Source organism: Hesperophylax consimilis, chromosome 4, assembly GCF_061612785.1.
Source record: "Hesperophylax consimilis isolate HC1 chromosome 4, BYU_Hcon_1.0, whole genome shotgun sequence".
NCBI classification, from domain to species: domain Eukaryota; kingdom Metazoa; phylum Arthropoda; class Insecta; order Trichoptera; family Limnephilidae; genus Hesperophylax; species Hesperophylax consimilis.
This window is the reverse complement of record NC_142839.1, coordinates 13,825,112-13,852,948: the sequence shown is the minus strand read 5'-3', so window position 1 is coordinate 13,852,948 and position 27,837 is coordinate 13,825,112. Positions and strand designations below refer to the sequence as shown.

The 27,837-nt window shown below is 33.7% G+C and overlaps 2 protein-coding genes across 5 annotated transcripts in view; both read right to left on the bottom strand.

Moving 5' to 3' along the window:
• The window catches only part of LOC149424230 (mitochondrial import inner membrane translocase subunit Tim21), a 586,526-nt gene that overhangs the window by 361,166 nt on the left and 197,523 nt on the right, over positions 1–27,837 (bottom strand). The window lies entirely within an intron of this gene.
• The window catches only part of smog (G-protein coupled receptor 158 smog), a 206,524-nt gene that overhangs the window by 109,548 nt on the left and 69,139 nt on the right, over positions 1–27,837 (bottom strand). For all 4 annotated transcript variants that reach the window (XM_089651396.1, XM_089651394.1, XM_089651395.1 and 1 more), the window contains exon 6: positions 26,094–26,227. In XM_089651396.1, the coding sequence (XP_089507522.1) occupies positions 26,094–26,227 (134 nt within the window). The remainder of the gene's footprint in view (positions 1–26,093; positions 26,228–27,837) is intronic.

The window sequence follows — 27,837 nt, the reverse complement described above, 5'->3', positions numbered from 1 at the left end:
AGAGAGAGAGAAGAATACTAAAAGTTTCACTTCCGTCGTGCGTAGGCTTGCCACATACTGTATTTTGTGTGACACTTCACAAGAGTGTCCCTGCCTGTGCAGTGTACAGACAGGGGAACTATGTCACCACCCGGTTGGGCAGCGTTGTGTGTTGAGTATATATCTTTAATATTTAAACCAACCCCTATCTCCCCTTCGCCCCCCCCCCCCCCACCAAAGTTGAAGTTTTTTCTCCCTTTTCACTAAACTTATATTATATACTATAACTCCGTAATTAATTTAAACCCCCGATGAAGGTTTTAATGGGACCGAAACCGGTTGGTTTATATATATTAAATCTTAAATATGGTATTCAAGCACGATTAATAGTTTGCATTTTCATGTATTTAATATGTCTATACTGATGTAGATTATACATGTACGAAATATTAGAACCATAATAAAAAATGTAAAACTAGGTATGTTTGCATTTTCATGTACGTAAAATGTGCATAAGAGTGACTCAGTTACTAAACTTTTGAATAGTAAAATGTGCGTTATTGTAAGAGTGACTCAGTTATTCAACTTTTGAATAGTAAAATGTGCGTTATTGTAAGAGTGTCTCAGTTATTAAACATTTGAATATTTAAAAAAAAACGATATAGAACCACATTTTCAAAACGTGATTTTTAATGTCATAAAATGGAGGTGGTCAACGCACTTTATAAGTTCACAAACACTATTTCGAAGACCTTGTCCTTTCTATGCGTTTCTATTTTTTTTTTCAAAATTGGTACTGAAAATTGTACTTAGTATTTGAGTAGGTATATTTCTTGAGCGATGAATATATGTACCATTCCACAGGCTGATCTTAAAAACATCTTTTGACTTTTGAAGCAGATTATCTAAAATACGTCTTAATTTCTTCACAAAATCTGATAATTTTCATGATTTTAACGTGTGCATATCATCTTACTGCTCTCCCTCGGGTAAATAAATTCCATTCACTCTACTTAGATTATTTTATTAAGTTTAACTCTTGACAGGCCAAGATGCCAAACAAAATGTCTCTAACAAAGCGGGACTTCCGACGAACCCATGCATTTTTCTCTCTTATGGGTTTTTAAACTGTAGAAATCCCAATTATTCAGTCAATTAATAATGGTAACTTATGTATTTACACAGGAATACGCAAAATACTAAAACGAAATGTCAATTATTTAAGCTAATATAAGGAGGATAGTAATTTTGGGTACTACCTACTCCTCCACTTGGCTGCGGGATAGTTAAGAGATACACTGTACAAAGTGACTTAATTTTGATAAAAGATTACAATATTCAAAATATATTTGTCTCCCATAAAACCATGCAATTCCTTGTAATTCTGCTCACCGATAAGTATTAAGGGAAATAGATCCCTACCTTTAAAGAAATCAGGTAGATTCCTGCATTTTGAATTTGTCACACCCCCCTCTCCTGCCATTGATCAAATCATCAAATCATCTCCACCAGTCCCAAGGCAATTATGTGAAACTTCAGATTAGTTCAGTTGTTAAAATAAACCCAAAAAAAATATTTAAAAAATAATCATTTTGTTTTAAACCACTTTACTTGAGTTATGAAGGTTGACCTTTACGGACACTATTAAACAAAGTGTTTGCTTTCTTCGATAATCAAAAATTATAGTATGAGCTACAACAATAAGTAGGGAAAAAGTTTAAGTAGGTACATTACGAACTTCTATCAGCAGTGAAGGCGTTCAATCGCAGGAATGCTGATAACAAATTGAATCGTCAGCATCTTGGATTCCCGGACTCCTCTCCAATTTATGTGTGTGAGCACTTATCTCCACACAACAAGGATGTACACGCGGCTGCCAGGCGCGCCGCTAAAGACCTTCGATTCAAGTACGTGTGGGTCAAGAGTGGGCGCATATTCTTGAGAAAGGATGATACGTCTGCTTCTGTGCTTGTAAAAACCAAAGATTCTCTCCTCAAACTATCATCCAAAATGCAATCGGCAAACAACTCATCCTCAACGCATTAGTCAATGATGCAATAATATAATTCTCTTCTTTGCTTTCTACACTTAATAATGTTAAACGTTTATTATCAAAATGTAACAGGACTGCGCTCCAAAACGAATACATTTTGCATAAATATTACCAATAATGATTATGATATTATAATGATAACTGAATCTTGGCTTGTGGAAAGCATCGCCAGTGAGGAATTATTTGATAATCGTTACATAGTATTTAGACGCGATCGTAGTGAGAATAAAAGAGGAGGGGGAGTGATTCTTGCGTTAAAGAAACACCTTACAGTTGTAGAGCGGAAGGATTGGGAATCGAATGCTGAAGACTTATGGGTGACAGTTATTACTAAAAATCTCAAAAGGATCAATTTGTGTTGCGTTTATATTCCACCTGGAGCCAATCACTCCCGTAACACTTATGACTTTATGGATAAATTATGTGAACTGCGAGCGCTTCATCGTGATGATAATTTTCTTATAGCGGGTGACTTCAATTTACCTTTAATAAACTTTTTTTTTTTTTTATAGTGAATACCTCACAAGAGTCCCAACTGCTCCCGTCTGGAGCCAGTGAGACTATGGCATCCCCAATTGGGGGATGTTGTGAGGCTGAAGGTAAGTGGGGAAGGGAAAGAGGAAGGTGGGGAAGTACCTGGCTATTCAGATCTAGTCACTAAACACGGCTAAAGCCATTTGGAGCAACGTTTCAATTCTGAATGGTGGTCTTACACCAGGGCGATACTGGTAGTATCTTCCACTCTGGAACGTGCCGCAAATATACTATATATTATTTTAATTGATTAATTGTGAAATAACACAAATTAATCAAATAAAATTTATTTGCGCACGCCGGGTTCGAACCCGCGACCTTCGGAATGGCAGTCCAATGCGTTACCACTGGACTATGCCGGCCGTCAATAAGTAACATAAGTAACTGGTCAATAAGTAATGATAATAATATGAAAATTACAAATAGTCATCAATCTGAAATTATTTCTAAAATCTCAGACCCTCTTAGTTTTAATGAGCTTTCACAATATTGTACTTTTCCGAACAACAATCACAAATTCTTAGACCTAGTTTTTAGCTCTTTCCCTGTAATCGTGTCACATACCTCCCAACATCTTATACCTGAATGTAAATATCATAAATCAATCATTATTGATATCAGTACAGAGATAGAAATCCCCATGGTAAGTAAGAAAAGAACAATAAATCTCTTTAAAAAGGCGAATTATGAAAATATAAACAATGTCCTCAACAATGTTGATTGGGATGCTGAATTTTCTAATCTAACAACCGATATAGCTATTAACCGTTTTTACGATATATTGGATGAAATCATTCACTGTAACGTTCCATCAAAAAAAGTTCAGGATAACAGCACATATCCATATTGGTATAACCCGACTTTAATAAAATTAACAAAAGAAAAATACAGAATATTTAAAAAGTGGAAAAAATGGTCAAATCCTTTAGATTATCATGAATTCTGTGTTCTGCGAACGAGACAAAAAAAAGTTTCGAACGAATGTCATAGACAATTCATAATAAATGCAGAAGTCAAAATATCGCATGACCCAAAGAATTTCTGGTCCTATGTTAGAAGTAAAAGAAATAGTACGGGGTTACCCAACACTATGAAACTAATGAATGTAACTGCTAACGATCCTTTAGCTATATGTAATATGTTTTCAAATCATTTTGCATCCACTTATAATCATAATGTTACTCCAAAGGCTTTCGCTAATAATCCCCAAACTGATAATCCTATAAATATTTCTACTATTTCAATTTCCAAGGAACAGATAGAAAAATAATTAATGATATCTCATGGACGTTGGGAGAAGGATATGTCAAAATACCATCTTACTTTATAAAAATGTGCAGCAAGCAATTATCTAAGCCTCTCCTACTGCTTTTTCAATCATCACTGAAAGAAGGCATCTTCCCAGACCGATGGAAATATGCTCTCATTACACCAGTATTCAAATCCGGCTCTAAAAACGACGTCCAGAACTACCGGCCATTTTCAAAACTACCTATCTTCAGTAAGATTCTTGAAAAGATTGTTCATGAGCAACTCTATGACTGTGTTAAGTCTGTTATAACTGATAATCAACACGGCTTTATGAAAAAAAGATCAACTGTATCCAATCTTGCAGTATTCACCGAACATATTTCAAAATCAATGGACAAACGAATCCAAGTGGATGCTATTTATACAGATTTCTCCAAAGCATTCGATAAAATCGACCACAGCCTATTATTGTCTAAACTTTTAGCTTTAGGAATACACGGTAATTTGTACCGATGGCTAGTTTCATACCTAAACGGACGCTCCCAGATAATAGCAGTAAACGGTTTCAATTCTGAGATTGTCAATGTACCTTCAGGTGTCCCTCAAGGATCTCACCTGGGACCGTTGCTTTTTACTATATTTATCAATGACATTGTAAAATGCTTTAAGCATGCTAAAGTTTTACTTTTTGCTGATGACATGAAAATATTTCTTTCTATTAACTCTATTACTGAATGTTATAAATGGCAACAAGATCTTAATAGGCTTGATGATTATTGTACTGTCAACTATCTCCACATGAATACTGCCAAATGTTATGTAATAACCTTTACAAAAAATAAAAATAAAATTGAATATAATTACCATATTACAAACAGTCAACCACTCAAAAAAGTCAATCAAATTCGAGACCTCGGTGTACTGATTGACGACAAACTTTCATTCAAGGCACATGTGGATAAGATTGTCAAGAAATCATTGAGCATGTTAGGATTTTTATTCCGTATTGGAAAGGAATTCAACAATATCCATACACTCAACATTTGTATTACTCCTACGTCCGTAGTCATCTTGAGTACGCTTCTGCCATATGGAATCCTTTTTATAACATTCACACAAAACGCATTGAAGCTGTTCAAAGAAAGTTTGTACATCACTTGATCTTCAGGAGACAATTACGTTATTACGATATGGAAAGCTCTATCAAGCACTACGGACTTAAAACATTATATACTCAATTAAAAAGAGAGACACTGCGGACATGATTTACTTACACAAAGTCTTGAGTGGTCATATTGACTGTCCTGCCCTTTTGTCATCAATCAATATTAGAGTCCCAAGTAAGAAAACTAGAGACAAATCATTGTTTCATATCGAAATTGCTTCAACGAGTCTCAGGCAAAATTCTTTCTTACTAAGAACTTGCAATCATTATAATAAAACTTATTTTGATGCTGATATCCTGTCGTGTACCTTAGGAGCTTTTAAAAAAATTGTTAACAGAGTATTGTAATAATTAACCCTTTTCTAAATTTAATACATTACATTCATCATTTATTCATTATCACTCTTACATATTATTTGTATTTAATATCAAATGTACGTGTGTGTATGTATGTATGTATGCATGTATGTATGCGTATGTATGTATGCAACTATGTATATGTATGTGTGTACGTATGTATTTATATGTGTAAATGCATATGTATGTATATATATGTATGTATGTGTTTATACGTGTATATATATATATATACATTTTCTCTTATTATTTCCTTGTTTTTAAAATTTCTTTGTTTTTAACCTTTCTTTGTTTTCTTTGTTTGTTTATTGCTTTTTAACCTTCTTTATCTTTATTGCATGATGTGAACATTGGTTATTGGGTTGTAACCTAATTCTTTTACTTATTTTTTCTCTCTCTCTATGCATGTTATGTTATAAACCTGTTAATGTTCCTAATAAAATAAAATAAAAATAAAATTAACCAAACTTTTGAAGTAAATTCAATATTTTATCATTGAGGAAGAAGATAAAACTAATAAATCTAAACAAAACAATACAATAATATTGTTAATTCTGATATTGAAACATGAGATCGACAAAAAATAGTTTTTTTTACATTAGTTCCACACAGGAGGCCTTGAGGAAAATAATTTCGTGGTAGTGGGTATTTATAGGGAAAGGAAGGAGAGGAAGTTCTAAGAAGAAAAGGGTATGAGGGGTGGGTAGGAATATGGAGGTCATTTGTCCAGGAGAGACGGATGTATGATTTCATCCCTCCCACTGTGGTGGAAGGTGGTGGATCGAGAGCCACGCTTACAACGCAGTAGTTTGGCAAACTTTAAAGAACGCAAAGGGCTGTAAATATTGAGATTCCTCTATGGGGTGACTTAAAAATCTAATTTTTTAAGTGTTTATTTCAATTCAGTATTACTCTAAAATTTACTTTAACATCCCTCAACATAGGAGAAAAAAAATAATTTGCATTTTTCACTCCAAATAATGTCAAGAATCACTAAAGTAAGTCAAGTACGTCCTTTAACAACCTGTATATACACTTAAGGTAGAAAAAAAATATATCGACCCCGTAAAGGCAAAAGGGCGTAAAGCGTAATTTTGTCAAAAATGAGTTAACATACAGTTTTGACAAGAATTTTTGTCTTATCAAAACGGTATGTTTTATGTAAATTTCTTTACGCCTTTTTGCCTTTCTGGTGTCGATATTATATATCTGCGTATGATTTCGGCAAAAGTACGATTACTTATTGTGGACTGCTGAATTTCAGTAAAAATAATCTGGTGGTTGTATGCATCAAAAACAATTAATATTATAATCTATGGGAAACTAATACTTAGGTGATGTCGATATATTTAATATTAAAATTGCGAATTTTGTGGATCACGTAAAAGACTTATTTCAACACTATTCCTAAATGGAAATTGTATTTTTGTAAACCAGTTAAATCGCTGTATTTTTTAATTTATGTTCTTATGTAGCCCTCGGGCCTTAAATAAATGAATAAATAAAATTAAATAAATAATTATTAAGCAATTCAATATATAGCAGACTTGATAATTCTAACGATAGAAGTTAAAGATAGCAATATTATTATTGTTGCGAAGCCAACGTTTAACGTTGGCTTTTGTGGGTTTAGTTGAAGGACAATAATTTACTTTCCCTCACCCAAACATGATTGCATAAACTTCGTACGCGCAAGTCCTTAGTCCTTACAATTTGTTAAAATTAGAAAGGAGATCGGGGAACGGATCCGTCCTTCTGAGAAGAGAAATTACGTGCGAATATAATATTTATATATTCTTATACCATAGTATGTATATATATACTATGGTATAAGAATATGTTTTATATAGCGCCGTTTTCGTGAAAAATTGGCAGTTGTTTTATGGACATGAGCGGCTGAGGGTTAAGATTTCAACAACAATAGTAAGTTTTTATGGGACTACTTGGACACTTTAGATAACAGTTTAGATCAGAGGTTATCCGATTCTTCAACGTTGCATTTCCACAGTCAAAATGTCCTCAAATTTAGTTTTGAAGTCTGTGTGAAGTGCATTTAAATGTTGAACGTCATTATTACCCTGGACGTTTTTCAAAAACAAGTTGGGGTACTAGGAAAATTCGCGACTTCGAATGTGCAATGTTTTGCTTGAATATATTAATTCTGACGAGAAAAGGAACGTAGACTCTATTTATATACCTCAATTAACAACTTTACGAAATATAAAAATACAAATATCAAATAAGTAATTTCTCAGTCTATTATATTTTTGTTAGGTCTATTGTGTCATTTACGGAACTTCTATATTTTGACTAGAGGTAAATGGGGTTCCGGTCGTATGTACCCCCATTTGAATCCTGTGGACCCCAAAATTTTTTTCTTGCTGACATAGACCACCAGCAAGCCAATATCGACCCCTGGGAGTCCATATAGACCACATTGGGAGCCTCTGGTTTAGATAAAAAGTCAACATTACACATTACAAAGGGGCATCCCTAGCATAGCGATTGAAATAAAATGTAATATCCAATGTAAATTTTCCTTGAAATAAAAAAATAAAAAACAATAAGTTGGCTTCTTGAGACAACGCATGACCGTCTAGAGCAAAATCTCCACAAATGTACACACATTTTTCTTAGTTTAGGTCAACCCAACTATTCAGCTCGTCACATCATGTGCACATTGTACTATGGATAAAGTATTCCCAGAAAGAGCTCGTATGCACATCATAATTTTCTCACAGGAGCAATTCAATAGAACGTACATCGTAACATGCTTGTTATAGACGGTCATGCTTCTATATATTAGCGGGACTTTTACAATAGGATATGTAAAAAACGTACTATTTATATGTACCTGTGTTAAAGAGAGAAAAAAACGAAAGGTCGGTGGCTGAGTTGACATCGCGTTTGGGTCTCACCCATATAAAATAATTTGGTATAATTTTGCATGTATCTTACATTCAATATTTTTTATTTCTATTGTATTTAAAATATCTTATTATCAATCAGTTTAATCTTCATATTTATTTCTAATATAGTTTGTTTTACCATAACATGTCTTTTTCCCTTACGTTTTATAAGTTGTTCTAGAAAATATTATTTTGTTATTCTTTCATAAATCATGTACGACTACCATAATACGGGTATAACCCTAGTATGGTAATTGAGAAAATTACAAAAATTGTAACCTTTTAAAATTTATAAAATAAAACCTACCTACATCGATGAATAAGATACATAAGGTTGTATATTTATAACATTAATAACTATACGAAAACGAAATAAAAATGCGATGTATTATAAGAATGTTGTTAATTTAATATGTACACATTATTATTTATATTTCTTCCATCGGAAACGATTGTCTGAAGAAATATGTGAAAACATAAAATTACATCCAAATAAAATTGAATTACTTACATTTTACGAATAATAATCAACGGATTCAGTATATCATTTTCATATTCGAAAACAAGAGACATAATAATACGTATTTTTTTCAAGTGTTCAAAAAATTCCAATATTCAAATTGGATGGTCGTTCGGAACTGATGATCTTAGCATAAAATTATGCGAATACGATTGTAAGATCTAAATTTACCTTATTTAACGATGTCGATGGTAAAAATGATCTACGGTTGTAACATTCTCGTTGAAAATACAGCAAAAAAATTATTTTAAAAATATCAATGTAGAAACAGATCGTGTTGCGCAGACAGCGATCTCGGGTATGTAACGCATATTAACGGGGTGGTACTTGGAACGTTTTGGAAAAACTCAAACCGTCAGGTTGAATATATCCAAAGCTTTTGATAGGGTCTGGCACCGGGCGCTTGTCGGAAAGTTACCGTCGTATGGGATCCATTCAACCCTGCATACTTGGATTGCGGACTTTCTCAAAAATTCTAACCGTATTTGGCTAGCATTACACTTGTAAGTTTTTTCGTAAATTTACGACTTCTAGCCAATGGGCATCTTGCATTTTGAAAATCCAATGCGCCCATTTGCTAGAAGTCGTAAATTTACGAAAAAACTTACAAGTGTAATGCTAGCCTTTGACGGCTCTTCTTCCATTCCGCACCAAATCAATGCGGGGGTGCCACAAGGATCTGTGCTGTCGCCGACGCTGTTTTTGTTGCACATCAAAGATCTCGTTGAATGTGCACCAATTCATTGCTACGCTGACGGCAGCACCGTGCACAAGGGTTATCTTTTTGACAAGCTACCTTCCACTCTTGATATACGTACAGTTCGGGATATTTTGAGACAAAAGTTGACATCCACCTCGAAAACGTTCGTGCACGGGGTAAAGCCAACCTGGTCAGTTTGAAATTGAAATAGGTATTGAATAGCTTGAAGTAGGTACATCAGACCAGCTCAAATACCGAGACTATATAGAAGTCCGAGTAAATCTGGCTTCCAAAAAACTAGGCGTCTTGTGTAGGGCCAGCAGATTCTTCAATAGTAACCATCTGCTAACCCTAAACAAATCTCAATTACGCTTGGCAATTGATTTTGGGAGCCACCTCTGGGCTGGAGCCCTATAATACTTCATAAACCTAATTGATCCTGTTCAAAGGATGGCGGTCCGTCTGATTAACAATCCATTGTTAACAGACCGATTGCCATCTCTAATTCACAGACGCAATGTGAGCATGCTAAGTCTGTTCTACGGGTATTTGATGGAGCCTGCTCTAAGGTTCACCGGTGTACGTGCGTGAAACTCAAAGTTCTAGAGCACGAACACCCGTTCACAGTTGATGTTGGCTTCATGAGAACGGGCCGCTTCTTCGACTCGTTTTACTGTTATACGGCTCGTATACGGAACGAGGTAATCTGTTTTCCTTCATATAATCCGGGCCTTTTCAAGACCCGCATTAATAAATCCATCCCTACAGCCCCTATCTTAACCGACCCCAACGAGGCTGCCCAACCGACGTAGCTCCCCTGCCTTTACACTGTACATTCAGGGGCGCTCTTGTGAGGTGTCAATCAATGCTTTTATCTATTCAAATAGTATGTTAAAGTATAAGTGGATAAACAGGTCTTTAAAACACGCGCGATTTTTCGAAATAAAGCAAGTGTTTTAAAGACCAGTTATCCACGAATACTTTACGCTATTTTTTTTTTATTGGTACACTTTGAAAACATAAATATTGATATTATTATTAAAAATTTGGAAATAAGAACTATGAATGAATTCGTGATGTGACATCACAATATCTTGTTGTCATGGAAATGAAAAACACAATTGACATTTAGACTTCACATTTTGTTGATTTTTTGATGTTGCCATGGTAACTTTAAAAAACGCGCGTTCCATAAAGTGCGATTTAAACACGCTAGAGCGTACTTTAAATGAGTAAAAAAGGGCACCAATAGAAAAAAGTATTATTAGTGGCTACGGCATTTATTTCGCCTTTTCAAACTATTGATCTACAAGGAAAAATGTTTAACGTGGGGAACAGAAACTCAGGTAGTGCCGGGTAATAAAACCAGAACTTATACATTCAATTAATTAATCAATAAAACATTTTATAATTAGTTTAGTAAAACACAGTCAACATGCATTGTTCTATTTAATTATTGAAGGCAATATTAGCGATATTTCTAGTCAGAAAATCAGAGAAAGATACAGTCGCAACTAGAATGTTTGGATTTTAGGAAGCCAGGGTATAAATAATTTATTAATACGTTATTTTAATAAAATACAAATCTTACCTTTTGAATTTTTATATATTACACTTAATACTTTGTATTTATAACTTTTTAAATTTCTATCTATAACAAAATTATTCTCGAATTAAAGGCAATCTAGATAGTGTCTTGGATAAATATAACCTATTTTTATTTTAAAGTGGTCAAAGTGAGTGCTGGCAGAAGGAAATAGAGTTCCATCAGCTCAGTTGGGAGAGCAGCGCCCGGCAAGGCGTAGGTCCTGGGTTCAAGTCCTAGATGCGTCCTATTTTCTGATTATTATTTTCAAAATTTCGTTTAAAAATCGCTAATATTGTTTTAGATAATTAAATATTCCAATGAGGTTTTACTCAATAAGTTATTTTAAAAATAAGTAAATTATTCTCATCGTAGCTAGGTAAAAAATAATATTTTTAAAGATCCCGTTTAAACGAAACAAGGTAAGAATTCATTGCATTTCATTCGAAACTTTCTCGGCTTTCAACACCTGAAAATGATTTTCTTTGCAGTCTGCCAATCTATTATTGAGTATGGTATCATAGCATGGGGAGGCGTCACTTCATCTGCACTAGACCCAATCATAAAGGCTCAGAAAACAATTTTGAAAATAATTCAAAGGATACCTATAATTACAGACTCGAATCTAATATTATTATGAATGTGTTTGAAGTTCGGCAGCTATATGCAAAAAGTATTCTAACTCATCTATACTCAAATATACATAATTACTACGAAAAAAGTTCAAATACACGATGTACTCGAAGCAACAACAAAATTTACTACAAATACCGATAACACATTTGGTCAACGAAACTTTAAATACTTTGCTACAAGACTCGACAACATTCTTCCAGACAGCATAAAACAATGTGATTCACAAAAAAATTTCAATAATAATGTAAAAATTTGGATCAAAAATAAGAATAGGGCCTTCACCGGTGCATTCACCCAAATTCGCAGTTATTGAAGTCACCACTAGGTATGTTCAAAGGTATTAGGAACTAACACGAAAAATTCTGCCTCAACACAGGCTAACCTAGTGAGGCGGCATTTGAGAAACCTCAAGTGTACTTTTATTTTCTTTTTACCTTCACAATATTATGTGTGTATTTTTCTGTTAATTTTATAACCTTAAAAATAAAAATTAAAAATCAATGTACACCATAATATGTATGTATTGTTTTAATGTATCAACTTTCCTAAATAAAGATATTATTATTATTATTGCGGATACAGCGACGCGCTTGTTTATTAGCATCTACTAACCAGCCCCAGACCGCTTTGCAATAAATTAAGTTGCCGTAGGCTTCTGTTGCGGACCCGGGACCAATGATTCTAGTTCCTAGTTTCTACTTACATAGTTCCTACTCAACAAGGCTGATAACAGGTGTTTCCAAATATTCCCACATCGCACAACATTTGCCGAATCTTCATTGGCTTAAGTGTCCTGACAGAATCCAATTCAAACTCTGCTTGATGGTTTTCAAAGCAGTATACGACATGGCGCCACCCTACTTGTCGGAACTGTGCATTCTAAACGATGTTAATGCAACCTTTCGATCAGTATCGTCAACAGCCATAGGTAGATTCTCAAGACCTATGCACAATCCCAATACCAATTTAGGAGACCGGGCTTTTGCAGTAGCAGGCCCAACAGCTTGGAACAAAATGCCTTCACATTTGCGAAAGATCGACAGCAAATCTGAGTTCAGAGCAAAACTAAAGACTCATCTTTTCAACTTGTCGTATCCAGAATAATGATTTTTTTTATTTCTCAGTAGTATTTAATTGCTCATTCCAGGGAATTTTTCTCCTCGACTACCCACCTCAATGGTGGGTAGTGTGCCATTTATTATGCGTAAACTATTTTTGTAATATGTTATACCTAACCACTGACACCACACGGGCAGAAATCATGACAATCTATATTTGTAAACGTAAATATGTATGTTAATAGTAAACCTCTAGTTTAAGACGTAGTTTTGAGTCGTATTTAGTCGGTATTGTGTAAATACCCACTCGGTCATAAAAATATGTATAGTTATCAGTCAAAAGTCTGAGTTGTAAATCACTAGTTCTAAGTCTCTAGCTATGAAACTTAGTTATAAGCCACTATTAATTAGTTATAGGTCTTAGTGATTTTCTCACAAAAACGATGCTATAAAAATAATCCAATCATTATTATTATTATTACATAGAAATGCGTTAACGTTAGAATTACAAAATATAAAAACACCAGAAATTGCGAAAATTTTTCACAAATTGCAATACTCATAACTTTTTATTTATTTTGATATCATGTATTTCAAAATAATAACAATTTTTAATATACTATTCCCAGTGAGTTAAAATAAAACGCATTTATTAAAATTGTATTTTTAGGGCAGGTTTTACGATATCATCAATGTTTGAAAAAGAACAGTGAAAAAGAGCGGAGTATAAGTGAACGATGTTGGCGACACTTTGCGCGCGATTTCATACTAATAATGGTTCAAACCCTAGTTTCTATTATCAATGGGTATGCTGCTCTTATTAGTAAAACTCCCAACAGTATAAATATTTTAGGTGTATTTTATTTCTTAACTAACAAAAATGCTTATTTCTATATGCACATCTTCAGAAAATTCATTACATCCAAACGAAAGACGTGTGCTTTGCACATGTGTTTTCCATGATAATTCTAAATACGATTACAAAATTGGAAAATTTCTTCAACTTTTTTGTATTTTCACTAAATATATTTGGAGATACTTCGTAAATCCAATATAGACAACTCGGAAGATTTTTACGGAAAAAAGATTTATCCTTTCTATAAAAATAAAGTGAGACAGCGTTACAAGAAAACAAAATACTAAATGGACTAATACGAATGAAAAACTTTTTGCGACAATCTTTATTCTAAAAATTTCCAACCGACTACTCTTTGAACTAGCAGGGACAGGGGAACGTTTTAGATAATGTATAAAAAAAATAATGACGAAATATATTTTACTTTCTCTTACTGGTGGTTTTTTCATTTAAGACGATGCACCACGTCGTGAAACATTTGGAATCGGGCCGCTAACAATAACACTCAACATATGGCAATAAATTCTCGCTTAACACCAGCCGTCCGTTTTTATTTAGAAATCGTCAAAAAGTGTGCTTTATTTTGTTTTGCCATCATTTTCTAAAGAACTTAATGTTCCACGTTAAATAAAACCAATAAAATTTTGAACTCTAAAGCAGTTTTTATAGGACTGATTTTTCTCTGGGCTTACAAACAGACTTAACAAAAATAATCGCTTATCTTAGGCCAAGATGTGTTCTACACGCAGTATTAAATGCCAATATGTTTTCTACACGCAGTATTAAATGCCAATATGTGTTCTACTTGCAGTATTAAATGCCAATATGTTTTCTACTCGCAGTATTAAATGCCAATATGTGTTCTACTCGCAGTATTAAATGCCAATATGTGTTCTACACGCAGTATTAAATGCCAATATGTGTTCTACTCGCAGTTTTAAATGCCAATATGTGTTCTACTCGCAGTATTAAATGCCAATATGTGTTCTACACGCAGTATTAAATGCCAATATGTGTTCTTCACGAAGTATTAAATGCCAATATGTGTTCTACTCGCAGTATTAAATGCCAATATGTGTTCTACTTGCAGAATTAAATCATCTAAAATATTTCTAAGAGATCAAATTTTCAATCCAAAAACAAATGATTTTGCATTATGTACCTACTTCGTAGTGCTTCGCTATAAAGGTAAAACGTCAGAAACATACAAAAATTGTATTTTATATGAATCTAGTGTACCCCGCAATGCTTCGCTATTGCTAATGTCTTTCTCGGGCAGCTCCGATTTCTTCCACCATTCACTACTGTATACCACAGTGTTACTATTAAAAAACTACAATATATCGATTCCGGTGAAGAGATATTGTGAGATGTTGTGATATAGTATTCCTCGGGAGTCCCCGACTACTTCTACCATTCAAACCACTCTCTAAACATTCCTGGCACTAATAAAAAAAACGTTGAAGTTTTCAGCGATATCAGTTGACTACTTTTCAAGTTATGCGAGCGCCTACAAACGCAGGTTGAATTTTTATGAATTGAGATTGTGTTAAGTAAGTATTAAGTTTGTTTTAGTTTTAAATCTGTACAAAAGGTTCATATATATCCTCCTAAGGGTTTAACGTAACACGTTATAGGATTTTCTGGACTATTAATCTTGAAATATATGCCAATTAAAACAAACAAACGCAGTATAACAAATAGAACTCGTAATAAATAAATCATTAAGAAAACTAGCACATTGAAGTATTTGTTTAATAGAACAGTATTATTATTTTTTTTAGTAAGAATTTATTCATTAATTAAAGAATACTAATTAATGTTGTATATCTGTATGTAACTCAGGTTCTAACTCTAGAACTCTTTCATAGAATTCGAGCTTGATTTTAAAAATTGGAAGTGTTTGAAGAATAATTCCATAACGTACCTACAATGTTATATTTTTAACAGGAAATTATTTTAATTCCCATTTTAAAAATTGGAACGGATTTGTTGAGAATTCAGTTATCCCATCTAGAAGATACCCGAAGCGAAAAAAATAGTTCCACGTTGTTAGCTCCAATTAGTCCAGTTTGATCCCCAACGCTTCAACGCCGTACGACTGGAAACTATCGAATCCGGTTCCTACGTATAATAGTGAAAATACCCTTCTTACCATTTTATAGGACGATGACATCTGAAAAACGATCACATAGCACGGAAAAGAATCATTGCATTTCAAAGTGAAAATTCAATTCCAATCCAAGAAACGTGAGTTAAATTGAACTTATCACAAATTGAAAAGTATATTTTCATGAGAAAGCGTTGTGACAGCCTTACGGGGAACGTTTGAACACGGACAGGCATTACCTTCGGCGGCAGGTAGGTGCCCACCAGTACCGCCCTGCCCAGGCGACACGTATCCAGGAAATTAAAAATTCCAAAGGCAACTCCGCAATGCCGAAGCCGTGTGCGATAATATTGAAAATATGAAAACAACTTCAGGGGATGTTATAACAATGTGACCGTACAGGATAAAACTGGGAAATTTGTTATTCGACGGTCTTTGTGTACGGAACAGTCTGCTCGAGCCGTTACGGTTTTCCCGCATAATCGTTTTGATTCCTTTATGTGAATAATTTCAACGTTAAATTTTCGACTTAAAAAATATGTTTTCTGCGATTTCATTGCTCTTCCATTATCTTAAGTAAACGTATTTTTAACAATGTTCTTTGTTGTTGTTTCAGGTTTAAAATTTTATTCGTTTTACAAATTTCGTTTCTAGATTTTCATTAATTTAACAATTTTAATTAAATTTCAAACAATTGGACCAATTTTAGGTTGCAAATTGTTGCACACCCATTCAACCATGTTTCAAGGACAATACAAGTGTTTAATTATTTATTTTTTTGGTAAACTAATGTTTAAGACAAGGGACACGGGTTCGAGTCCCGTTGGCGTCATGTATCTTTTATCAGGAAATTTTTCAATGTAGATGAGTGTTTCAGGCGAATAATTATTGCTTGTAAAATAATACAAGTGTTATTTACACTGTGTAATTTCCAGGACGTACCTAGTTATAAATTGAATGTCCTACGCATTTAGATTTCAAAATAGCCTTTGAAAAGATAAAAAAGAAAAACAAACTATTAGAAAAATTAGAAGATGTAAGTCTTTCTGACGTAACTCTAAACCTATTCAAATAATATCTCTAGGAATGAAAACAGATAATAAAAGTTGAAAGCTAAGTATATGAATAAAAAACAACCTAGGTGTTCAACAATAATCGGTAATAATATATATAACAATGAAACCAGAAATGTAAATATTCTTAGATTGCCTCAATTGAAAGAAGAATGTAAGAATTGTTTAATGTATAAAGATCCAAAAACTTATGATAAAATCACTGAAAGTCTTAAAAGTGAATGTATTAAAAACAATAAAAAGTAACCCTGTGCATAATAGTTTATCTGGTTAATGTACGTATGTAATAGAAACTAGAAATAATAAATAAAAAAATACAGTTTGTGGCAAGCCTACGCACGACGGAAGTGAAACTTTTAGTATTCTTCTCTCTCTCTTTTCATTTCATTATTCTTGTGCCACGAATGTTTTTCTCACTTCTATCTCGTCACTACTCATTTTTGACACTAAAACTCTGTTCCAAATCGAATAAACCACCTTCAATTACGTATTTCACTCGTATTACACTCACCGCGCAGTACACGAAGCAAGCAGCTGATGCCTGGCGTGGCGTCGTTGGCTAGAGAGAGAGGAAAAGAGAGAAGAGAGAGAGAGAACGTTCGTCAGTGGCTCCCTCACCTCAGTAAGCGACTACGGTGAGAGAGCGACAGTGAACGGTGAGCGGTGGTGGGGGTCCCGTGCCCCCACCACCAAATGATCACTGTTTTTCGTGACGGTCATGAGTCGGTTTTACTCCGGTCCTCGAAAATGCATGACGCGCGTAAAGAAGTTTCACTTCAATAAAAAAGAGCCGAAATAACCTTTAAATTAAAAAACTTAGTATTTCGGCCGATAAAGAATATAACCTCATAATAATAATAACGATTGGATTATTTTTATAGCGCCGTTTTCGTGAGAAAATCACCTCAAGGGCGCTTAACAACTTAATTTATTCCTATCACTTAGACTTTAACTTATTACTTTTGGCTGCTTATAACTAAGATTAATGTCGAGTGAATTACAACTAAGACTTTTAACTAATAACTTAAAATTATACATTTTTTTATGACCGAGTGGGTATTTACACAATACCGATATAATATGACTTATAACTACGGCTTAAACTAGAGATTTACGACTAACATACATATTTACATTTACAAATATAGATTGTAATTATATCTGTCCGCGGTATCAGTGGCACGGTATAAAATATTACAAAAATAGTTCTAAGCGTTATAAATGGAATTTATGTTGGCATGTTATTCATGTTGGCATTCATTTCTCAAAAGCTATATTTTCAACTCTGAAGTAAAGTTAAGTCAGACAGCCCGAAAAAGCTCATCCAGCTCTGGTAGTACTTACGTATCATATTAAATTAAGTAGATTTTGCCTTAAACGTAAATACTTAATGCTTCAATCTGAAGTTTTCTCGGGAGACTTTCTAGAAAAGTGTTTCCAGGAAACATAGCAGTTTAGAAATGTCAACACAAACTTCATTCATGAATTATAAAAATGTTTGAACGAACACTTTACATAAAATATGTCTTACATTTTGACGCCATTTTTTCATTCGGTCTTATAATATGCAAACAATGAGTCATCAATATTCTGAAAAGTAGTTATTTATTGTTTGTTTGTTTGTTTAAAGCGTATTTTATTGTCTCACGGTGTTGTAAGTCTGGATGAAATATCGTTACTTGTTATATGACGTGAATGGATCGGGAACAAAGGGAGAGTGGGGTTTCTTCACCACCCCCTGCATCAGTGTACAATATACCCTGTATACATGATTCGGATATGAAGTATGTCACGGATGTCGGCAGTTCCGAGTCTCTGACTATGAAACATTCAGTGAACCGTTAACAGTAATGCATTTACATTATCTAAAGGGTGCACCTATATCGTACATGCATGTCACTGCATACTCGTATATGCGCCTTTTTAATCGTTTGTATTCGGAGTGTCACTTCGCAGAAACATTTAACCATAAATTAATGCCAGAATAAGTTTCCAGTTTTCTTTTACTTTCTTCTGCTTTTACATTTTTATGTAAATATTCTAACCAATGTAAGGTACTAGGAACCAATAATCTATTTTGGTGTGTGGGGCGTTATTCATATGGATTTATGTAGAAATCAAGTATGTTTTTTTTTCAAATTCACCCATTCAGTAGATACATACTTTTTATTCAATTACGTTATTTTGTCATTGAAATCGACCACCAATTTATTACCACACGTTAATTTAATTTTAATATTGCAGCTTTCTGATTTCTTTTCAACCAAGCTACCAATACCCATAATAATCTGATGAATCTTTGGTTTAAGTTTAAGCGAAACCGGTCAAATATTTCAAAAATTTGTAGTTTTAATAATTTAAAAATATTGGGTATCATAATTTTTCAGGTAATCAGTTTTTTTTTAATTCAATTAATATTTTTCAATATATGATAATGCGGGCCTCACTGGGTGCTTTAAAATTGTCATTTGCGTACAGGTGATGCGGCAACCGTCCTGATTATTATTGGTGACTATTATATTACCATTTTATTTATCTTTTAATGTATTTATCATATATTGAAATACATTATATAGTCCAGTCAGTGGGGGATAAAAAAGGGCTCCACCTTGCAAAAGGTTAGGTAGTAGCGATTTTCACATATGTTGTTAAGATTGGGACTCTAAAGAAAAAAAAAAGTTTTCGACCTTGGGGGGGTCGAGCTCGATCCGCCATCTTGGATTGAAGGTGCCAAAATTTGTTTTTTTCAAAATAATTATGAAGTGGTTGATTTTACAACCAAATTTTTGAAGGCAAACTTAAAGACAACTAAATTACCTACATTTTTTGTCGAATTTTTTTTTGTAAGTCTAATAGGTAACGAGTTACAGCGGTTGAAAGAAGAAAATTTTTACAAAAAATTGTAAAACTCCAGTTTTCTTGAAAAATTTTGTACGAACATATTACACAATATCATTTTAACATATTTCTACGTTACAATATACTTATATAGCATCATCCGTGTACTCGACGACGTTGATTTGTTATAGTGGGATCCTAGTCTACAGCTGACTTGGCAACACTGATTGAGTCCTGGTTACAGGACGTTGCCTGGATGCTCATGTCTGCAGATGTTCTTTTCGATGAAACAATGCCAGTTCAAGTTTCACAAGAACGATTTTTAGCCAATGAAAATAACAAAGTTCGTCTGATTTCGATGCTTACAAAGCAATTTATACAGGATGATTTTACAGTTAAGCAGGCTGAAGAAGATGCTGATGAGTTGATTGTCAATACCTACTGCGATTTCCTTGTGTTCATCATATGACGCTGTTTTCATTATTGGCGAAGACGTTGATCTCCTAGTTCTGCTGACAGCATTAGCACCACCGAAAAGTAGTATATATCTTCGCAAACCCGGGAGAGGCAAAACTTTTGAAAGACTGTGTTCCGCGAATAGTGTGAAATACAAAGAGGCGGCTGAGAATATTCTGTTTCTTCATGCCTTTAGCGGCTGCGATACAACATCGTCCTTCTTCAACCAAGGAAAAACAAAATTTTGTTCGCTTGTGCAAAACGACACAAGACTCAATGCCATGATAGGAATCTTCAAACAACATGAGGCAACACCAGAAGACATAGCAGTTGCAAGAACACGCTTTCTTGTTGCTTTGTACGGGGGTGACATGGATAAGGAAACCTTGGAAGAAGTCCGCTACAAACGTTTCGCAAAGTCGACAACAAAAAGCAAATTCAATCTTGCCTCTTTGCCACCAACGAACGACGCTGCACGGTACCATGCATTTAGAACGTACCATCAAGTCCAAAAATGGTATGGAATCCAAAAAAATCCAGAAACTGGGGCTGGAAACGTGACACCAACGGGCTTGTTCCAGTAAGAATGACAAAGAAACCAGCACCCGAGACTTTATTAAAATTTATTTCATGCAATTGTAAAAAAGGATGCGGCGTTGCATGTAGCTGCACGAAAGCTGGATTGAAGTGTTCTATTGTATGTGGGTGCTGTAATGGTCAAACATGCTGAAATTCGCTAGAGGTCCACATCGATGTCGAGGACGAAGAAGAAGAGATTTTGTCAATGAAAGCCCAGAATCTCAGTATCACAGGCAATGAGTTAGATGATGACATTGGCGACGAAGACTGTTATTAAGTAACATAATTTATAGTAACATAATTCATAGTAATGTAACTTAATTTCGAAATCTACCATCGCTGGTATATCTGTGGAGTAGACCTACTGGAGATATCACAATAAAAAAATGCGCCATGTTCTATACCTCATGGTGGTGTGGAAATGAGTTTACAAAATTATTATAATTATGTAATGAATAACCCGAAAAAATTACAAAGTTGGGAATTTCATCATTTTTTTAGAAAAATATTCACATTTCCGCCACTGTAACTCGTTACCTATTAGACTTACAAAAAAATACCATAATACAAAATTTATCAAGAAAACTGGAGTTTTACAATTTTTTGTCAAAATTTTCTTCTTTCAACCGCTGTAACTCGTTACCTATTAGACTTACAAAAAAAAATTTTCAACAAAAAATGTAGGTAATTTAGTTGTCTTTAAGTTTGCTTTCAACAATTTGGTTGTAAAATCAACCACTTCATAATTATTTTGAAAAAATCAAATTTTGGCACCTTCAATCCAAGATGGCGGATCGAGCTCGACCCCCCCAAGGTCGAAAACTTTTTTTTTTCCTTAGAGTCCCAATCTTAACAACATATATCAAAATCGCTACTACCTAACCTTTTGCAAGGTAAAACTCCCCACTGACTGGACTAATAAGATAAATAAAATTTTCATGTTCGTGCAGATGATGCAGCGACCGTCCTTATTATTATTGGTGACTATTATATTACCATTTTATTTATCTTTTAATGTATTTTTATTATATATTATATTATTTTTTATTCCTGTAAGATAATCATGTAATAATTATGGCGGAATGGGTTTGCACTCCTTCTAGAATAAAATCATTACAATTTTTTTTTTTAAATAAATCACAATCGACGAATGTTAACCTATCGTTTTTTTTATGTTTGAGAATTGGTGAATAGTATTGTTTCCACATTAATACAGTTTTTGCGCCTTTGATGTGATTTTCTCACGAAAACGGGCTATCCGAACAATCATATTATTATTATTGTTATTTACAATATTTACAGTGACTCGAACGTAGCCCTGTAATATATTCGAGTAAAATTATAGAAGCGTTTAAGAAAGATCAAAAAAAAATTCAGCATCCTTGAATATTCATAGTATTTTTAACCAAAACTTTGAGGAAAATGTTAACTTTATCATATGGATGACTACGTACTTAAGGCAAGTGCCTCCTGCAGTAAACTTGATTCGTGGCTTTTGCAGAATTCTTCTACAAATGGGAACAATTGTTATGATATATCAAAGCGACCCAACCGAGAAAAGGTTACAAAGAAACAAATTTAATTAAAAAATGAGAATAACTGAGAGGTTATGAATGAGAATGGATAACCTCGGACCAGCGTTCTTTAAGAGCAGTTTTTTTGGGATTCCTTACAGAAACGTGAAGTAACTTTTAATACGAAATTATATGGCGTCAAAATTAGCAACGTCCACGGATATACAATTTTAATAATGATATAACTAATTGCCCCGCTAAATAAAGTTTGTGTGATGTTGTTTTATGTTCTACAATGCGGACAGTAAGAAAAACATATATCTTTCAATTTGTATTACAATTTTTCTTGCAAATATTTTGACTAATTAATTAATTATAGTCCCTATCGTAAGACAGTCATGTAATATAAATGCTCAAATAAAATAAATAATTTAGTTTTCCGACTTTTTTAAATAAATATTTAAAACCTTATTAAGTTACTACCAAATACTTAGATTTTTATTATTCAGCAAAATGAAGAATATTATGAAACGAGAAAAATTTCGTCTCTTTGACGTTGATATTTGAAAACTTCATAGGCCATGATGGAAAATTGACAGAGAATTACACAAATACACGGGAAATTTTCAGAAAATTTCGTGAAGTCAGAGCTCATCATAAAGCAGCTCCAAACATTACAATATTTCAACTTTATGATTTAAATTCGTAAAAATTTACCAAAAGACGATATGAACAAAAACCGATGCAATTTTCAAAAATTTTGTCAATGTGCGAATATTTTTCTTGGTTAGATTTTTAGAAATCGATTTCGCAATATCGAATCAGTATTTCGCTTCATGCGCCGTGGAGGTGAGGGGCAAAACTTTAATAAATTGTGGACTCATTCAGGCGTGGGATCAGGGAAGAGTAGGTACCCAAAAGGCTCCGGGAAGATTTAGAAAAACAAGGAATGTGGGAATTTACTCACTCTCTCAACCGTTCCCCATATACTAAAGCTCGAAATCGCAAACATTTTCTTCTATCAGATGTCAAATAATATTTTTAGATCCCTACTTTTGCGAAAAAAGTTTGACCTATGAAAACAGTCAATAATCATTTGATGCATTTGCTATGAGCTTTTCTACAAAGTCGCTCAATTTTATCATGAAAGTTGAATTCCGTGATTCATGCAATATTGGGGATAAAGCTCATTCATTTTCACAAACTAGGGATACCGTTAAAAAGTGTGTTTTTTCACTTTATAGCACCATATTTAATCTGTTTCCCACAATTCATTCCACTCCATAATATTATTTATATAAACATTGTGTTTCTTATGCCCTTAAAATTTATTGTTATATGTTTAATTCATGTAAAAATTATTATTTTCTGTAATTTGTTATTATGTAAACTATAGCGGTTTTTCATTACCACACCCACGTATTGCTTTCTCCCTCACACATATCAATTAGCAATTTGGTCTTCTCTTTCATGTATTTTGTCTCTGTCTATAAAATACTCTTACTTTTTTATATTATATTCTGTCTCCCTCTGTCCACCTACATATAAGCCCATTCTCTGTCTTAGTTTTTAGTTTTTAATTAACATCCTGATGAAGCTTAACTGAAGCGAAACCGGTAAATGTGAAAATTAATAAAAAATTAAGTGGTTTTTAAACATAGTATTTTATTCAATTATAGAATGTCTAATCACAAAGTAATTGCTTCTTACGAAAAAAAAAAATAGATTAATTCTATTACGGTTACACCAACATCCCTCTTTTCCTAGTAAACAAAAATCAAAACAACATGTTGACGTTATTGAAAGTATCAAAAAGATTTATATTTAAAATATACAGAATGACATTGATATAGTAATACAATTAATTTATAATCCGATGAATTACAATATATATTTGGATTACAATTCTAAAAGATCGGGTTCGAATTTTTATCTCATTATTTGTCATGTCATGAAATGATTTCATGAAATTCATCTTCATTCAATCAAGTCATTTAACAAGTACTTAAACAACAACATATATTAATTAAAGTTATACCAACAAACTAGTGGTGAACTATTGTGATTATAAACGATTTTCTAGTAGAATGATTTAATTTTATTAATGCATGTTGGATGGATTTATAAGCTACGCTCGTATTCTCATACACCACAATGATTATGAAGGATTTCAAAAATCACCCAAACTCGATCAACTGTTGGTTTAGTATTGATATATTATTTTTTTTGTGGCAATCAACAATAAATAGTATATTTGAATATACCAATGCTAATGTATTGTTTGGTAGAGGCTGCTAGCTTTCAATGGCATGACCATAAATAAGCACTTATCATTATAAGCACTTATCATTATAAGCACTTCGTTGGTAGTTCTCTAATGTCGAACCGTGACGAGCTGGACCGATGGCGATGGTCCTCGTACGCAGTGCGTAGCGAATCGCATGGCACCATAGCTTTTCATTCATTCACATACATGACCGTACTCGACCGATGTACGCGTCACACTATTACCAGCCTAAAGCCTCTCCCTCTTCCTCATTATCTGCATCCCCATCGCATAAGCTAAAAGTCGATTACAATAATGCTTATCGCCAACTATTCCGCCTACCGAGATATTGCAGCGCCACAGAAATGTACCTGGAGGGACGAGTACACTCTTTCAGAGCGCTTCTCCGCCATCACATGGGAATCTTATGGCACAGACTACGCCAATCAAGTAACAAAATCATCACTGCCATGGTTGCCTGGATGGAGTCCCCCCCGATGGCCCTCTGGAGACAGGAGCTTTTCAAATATCCTCCATAAACGGCTGTTTACACTCATTTTTTTTAAAATATTTTTATCTTTTTTCACTCGAATTCCGCTTTTGTTGTGCCTGTCGGAATCATCCATGTATAATTATTATTTTCCTTAGTCTAATTATGTATACTAGCAGTTAAAAACCCGCTCCGCGGCTTTTTTCTGCGGGCGGCACTTGGTTGGGCTGCGCCCAGTTTAAGTGATACTAACAACAGTTACATTTAATAGATAGATATTAGGTCATTCACAGAGAGAGGGTGAGTATATATTGTTAAAACACGGAATAGGAAGGAGTTAATGAATAATAACATGCTCAATTTAGGCATAATAAGAATGACAGTTGTTTGAATAAATGAAATTTTACGTATTTGTGAATTTACTATTTTTGTGAATTATTTCAAATGAAACACTATTATTGACTACATGTCTACAACTGATATTAACTGTTATGGTACCTAATATAATTTGCTCATAGGAGACTTGCAGTGCTTAAATATGTGTTACAACCGTCAATGTCTATAAGTTGAATCAATATCGTATAGTTTGTCACAACAATTAAAGATAGTTATAACAAAGTTGACTGAAATAATAGATTATTACATATTGATTAATTGTACCCGTGTTTATGGATAAAGGGAGGGTAATTGTGCGATGTGTTAGCAGTCGGTTTAATTAAAAGGTGCGAATTTTACTCCAACTGGTGGTAATTCTTTACCTAAAACTGTTACTGTATCTAATAAAGTTTAAAGTTAGATTATATATACACCTTCATCAGGAGAGTAAAAATCTATATATGTAAAGGTAGATTATTACAATATAGCGCCCCTGGGGTGATATCTCACATAAGCGGCGCTATGCAAATTGTCCAATTAATAAATAAATATAATGTTTACATTTTATTATGTACGTATGCATTGATATACAATGGAAATAGATAAAATAATGTTATCCGATTATTTCAAATATGGAATGTATTGCATTGCACTACCCCTGCAAACATTCTGGAATAAATTCTTATTATTATTATTAACGATGTTACATGGGACTCTAGTTAACAGGACTGAACGCGAATATTGTATTTGAATTACTCTTCAGAAATATTGAAATAAAGGGGTACTTACTTAAGGTTCTCCCTATCGGCTTGCTCCCCGGGGAATCCGCCCCAGGAGGGCAGAGATCCGGGGAAGTAGTACCCGTCCCTGCAGGTACAGCGGTAGCCCCCGCGCCGGAATCCCCATCCATCCTCCGAATCACACTGTTGGATAAAACATACCAGTTAGCATAAAAAAGTCACAATATCGTGTTTGAGTGATGTGTAGAAGAGAAAAGGGGGACAAATTGAACCGTGTAGTTAAAGCGAAATTCCGGCGTAGGAATAAAGCAATATGGGAAAGAAATGAACAATATATTTGGTAGAGTTCCTTATTTGAACGAACGGATTTCATTTCTTAGAACGTAGACGTCAGTTGGGAATGCAGTGTCGATTCAAGTGGTGTTTCAATAAACAATAATGAAAACCTTCTCCATCTTTGATAACCGAGATATACGCAATATCTTGTTCGCAACATTCGCAAATGATTGGCATTTTCCGCATGAGAACGAGACGTATTTTATTCAGGAGTCGTCTTATGTCACATGTGGAAAGATTTCCGGCTTGTATGTATCTTCTCTCCTACCATATTATCTACTCTACTCTACAGACTCTTTCTTTCCCTAAACAGACTCCCCACAACTACCCAAACAGCATTCTCAAAGAAGACATTGCTTTGGTCAAAACCACGGTCATAAAATGAAACAATATTTTCTTAACAATACCATCAAAGATGATAAAAAATTGATTTTATCAAGATGCTTCTGGCATAAATAGATGTCCAAGCCTTTGAAAGACCACAGAATGCAGAAAAAACGCACAGATCGCGGTGGAAAAGCGGTAATTACGAGCATCCGCCCACAACGAGGGTTGACCATATAGGAACGAGAAAGTGAAATAGTATAGAAAAGTCCATACAAGATATATAGAATGGTGTAAAAAGCACATTGCACACTCTCACATGACTAGCTTACATTTTTATTGGAAACATGCACCTAAACGAAATCGATATTATATGAAAGATGTTTTGTCTAAATTTAATGGGTATTCATTTTTTTATTTTATTTTATTTAGGAAGCAAAGTTTCATTTATATATTTAGCATAAACAGCAATTATTTACAATATTATACCAATAATGTTTCATTAATTTTAGTCGTTGATTCAATATTTGCACCTTTACAATATATTTATAAATGACAAAGAAATATAAAGAATAATCATTATAAGGAATTACAAAATGTTATAAAAACAATTAAAGACAGTTAGTATTAATACAGTTTTTGCATGATTATAATATAAACTAAGATGATAGGATTATTTCACTAAATAAAAAATTAAGTTATTTATTTATTACACGCCCTAGTGGGCTTTTCTTTTAAAAAAAATACAACCATTTTTTATCAAAGTATCAGTTTAGTAAGTTGCATTTTATATGTTTTCAAGTTACACTTGAAAATGTCTACATCTCGTAAGGCATTGTGAGTTTTATAGATAGTCCTATCAAAGAGTTTTGCGCATATTTGGCTATGCAGTGTGGAGTTCTAAATAAGTCGTTCGATCTGGTGTTGTGTTCAGGGCAACGAATGCAATCTTTTCTAACAGATATGATGACTCAACAAGACTGTTCACGATTCACGATACGATAGGTGTTTAATAAATTTGGATTGGATATTTTCAATAGATCAATGTATGTTTGATATTGAGGATTCCAAATGACTGAGGCAAACTCGAGTTATGACCTTACATATGACATATATAGCAGAATTAGTGTGTG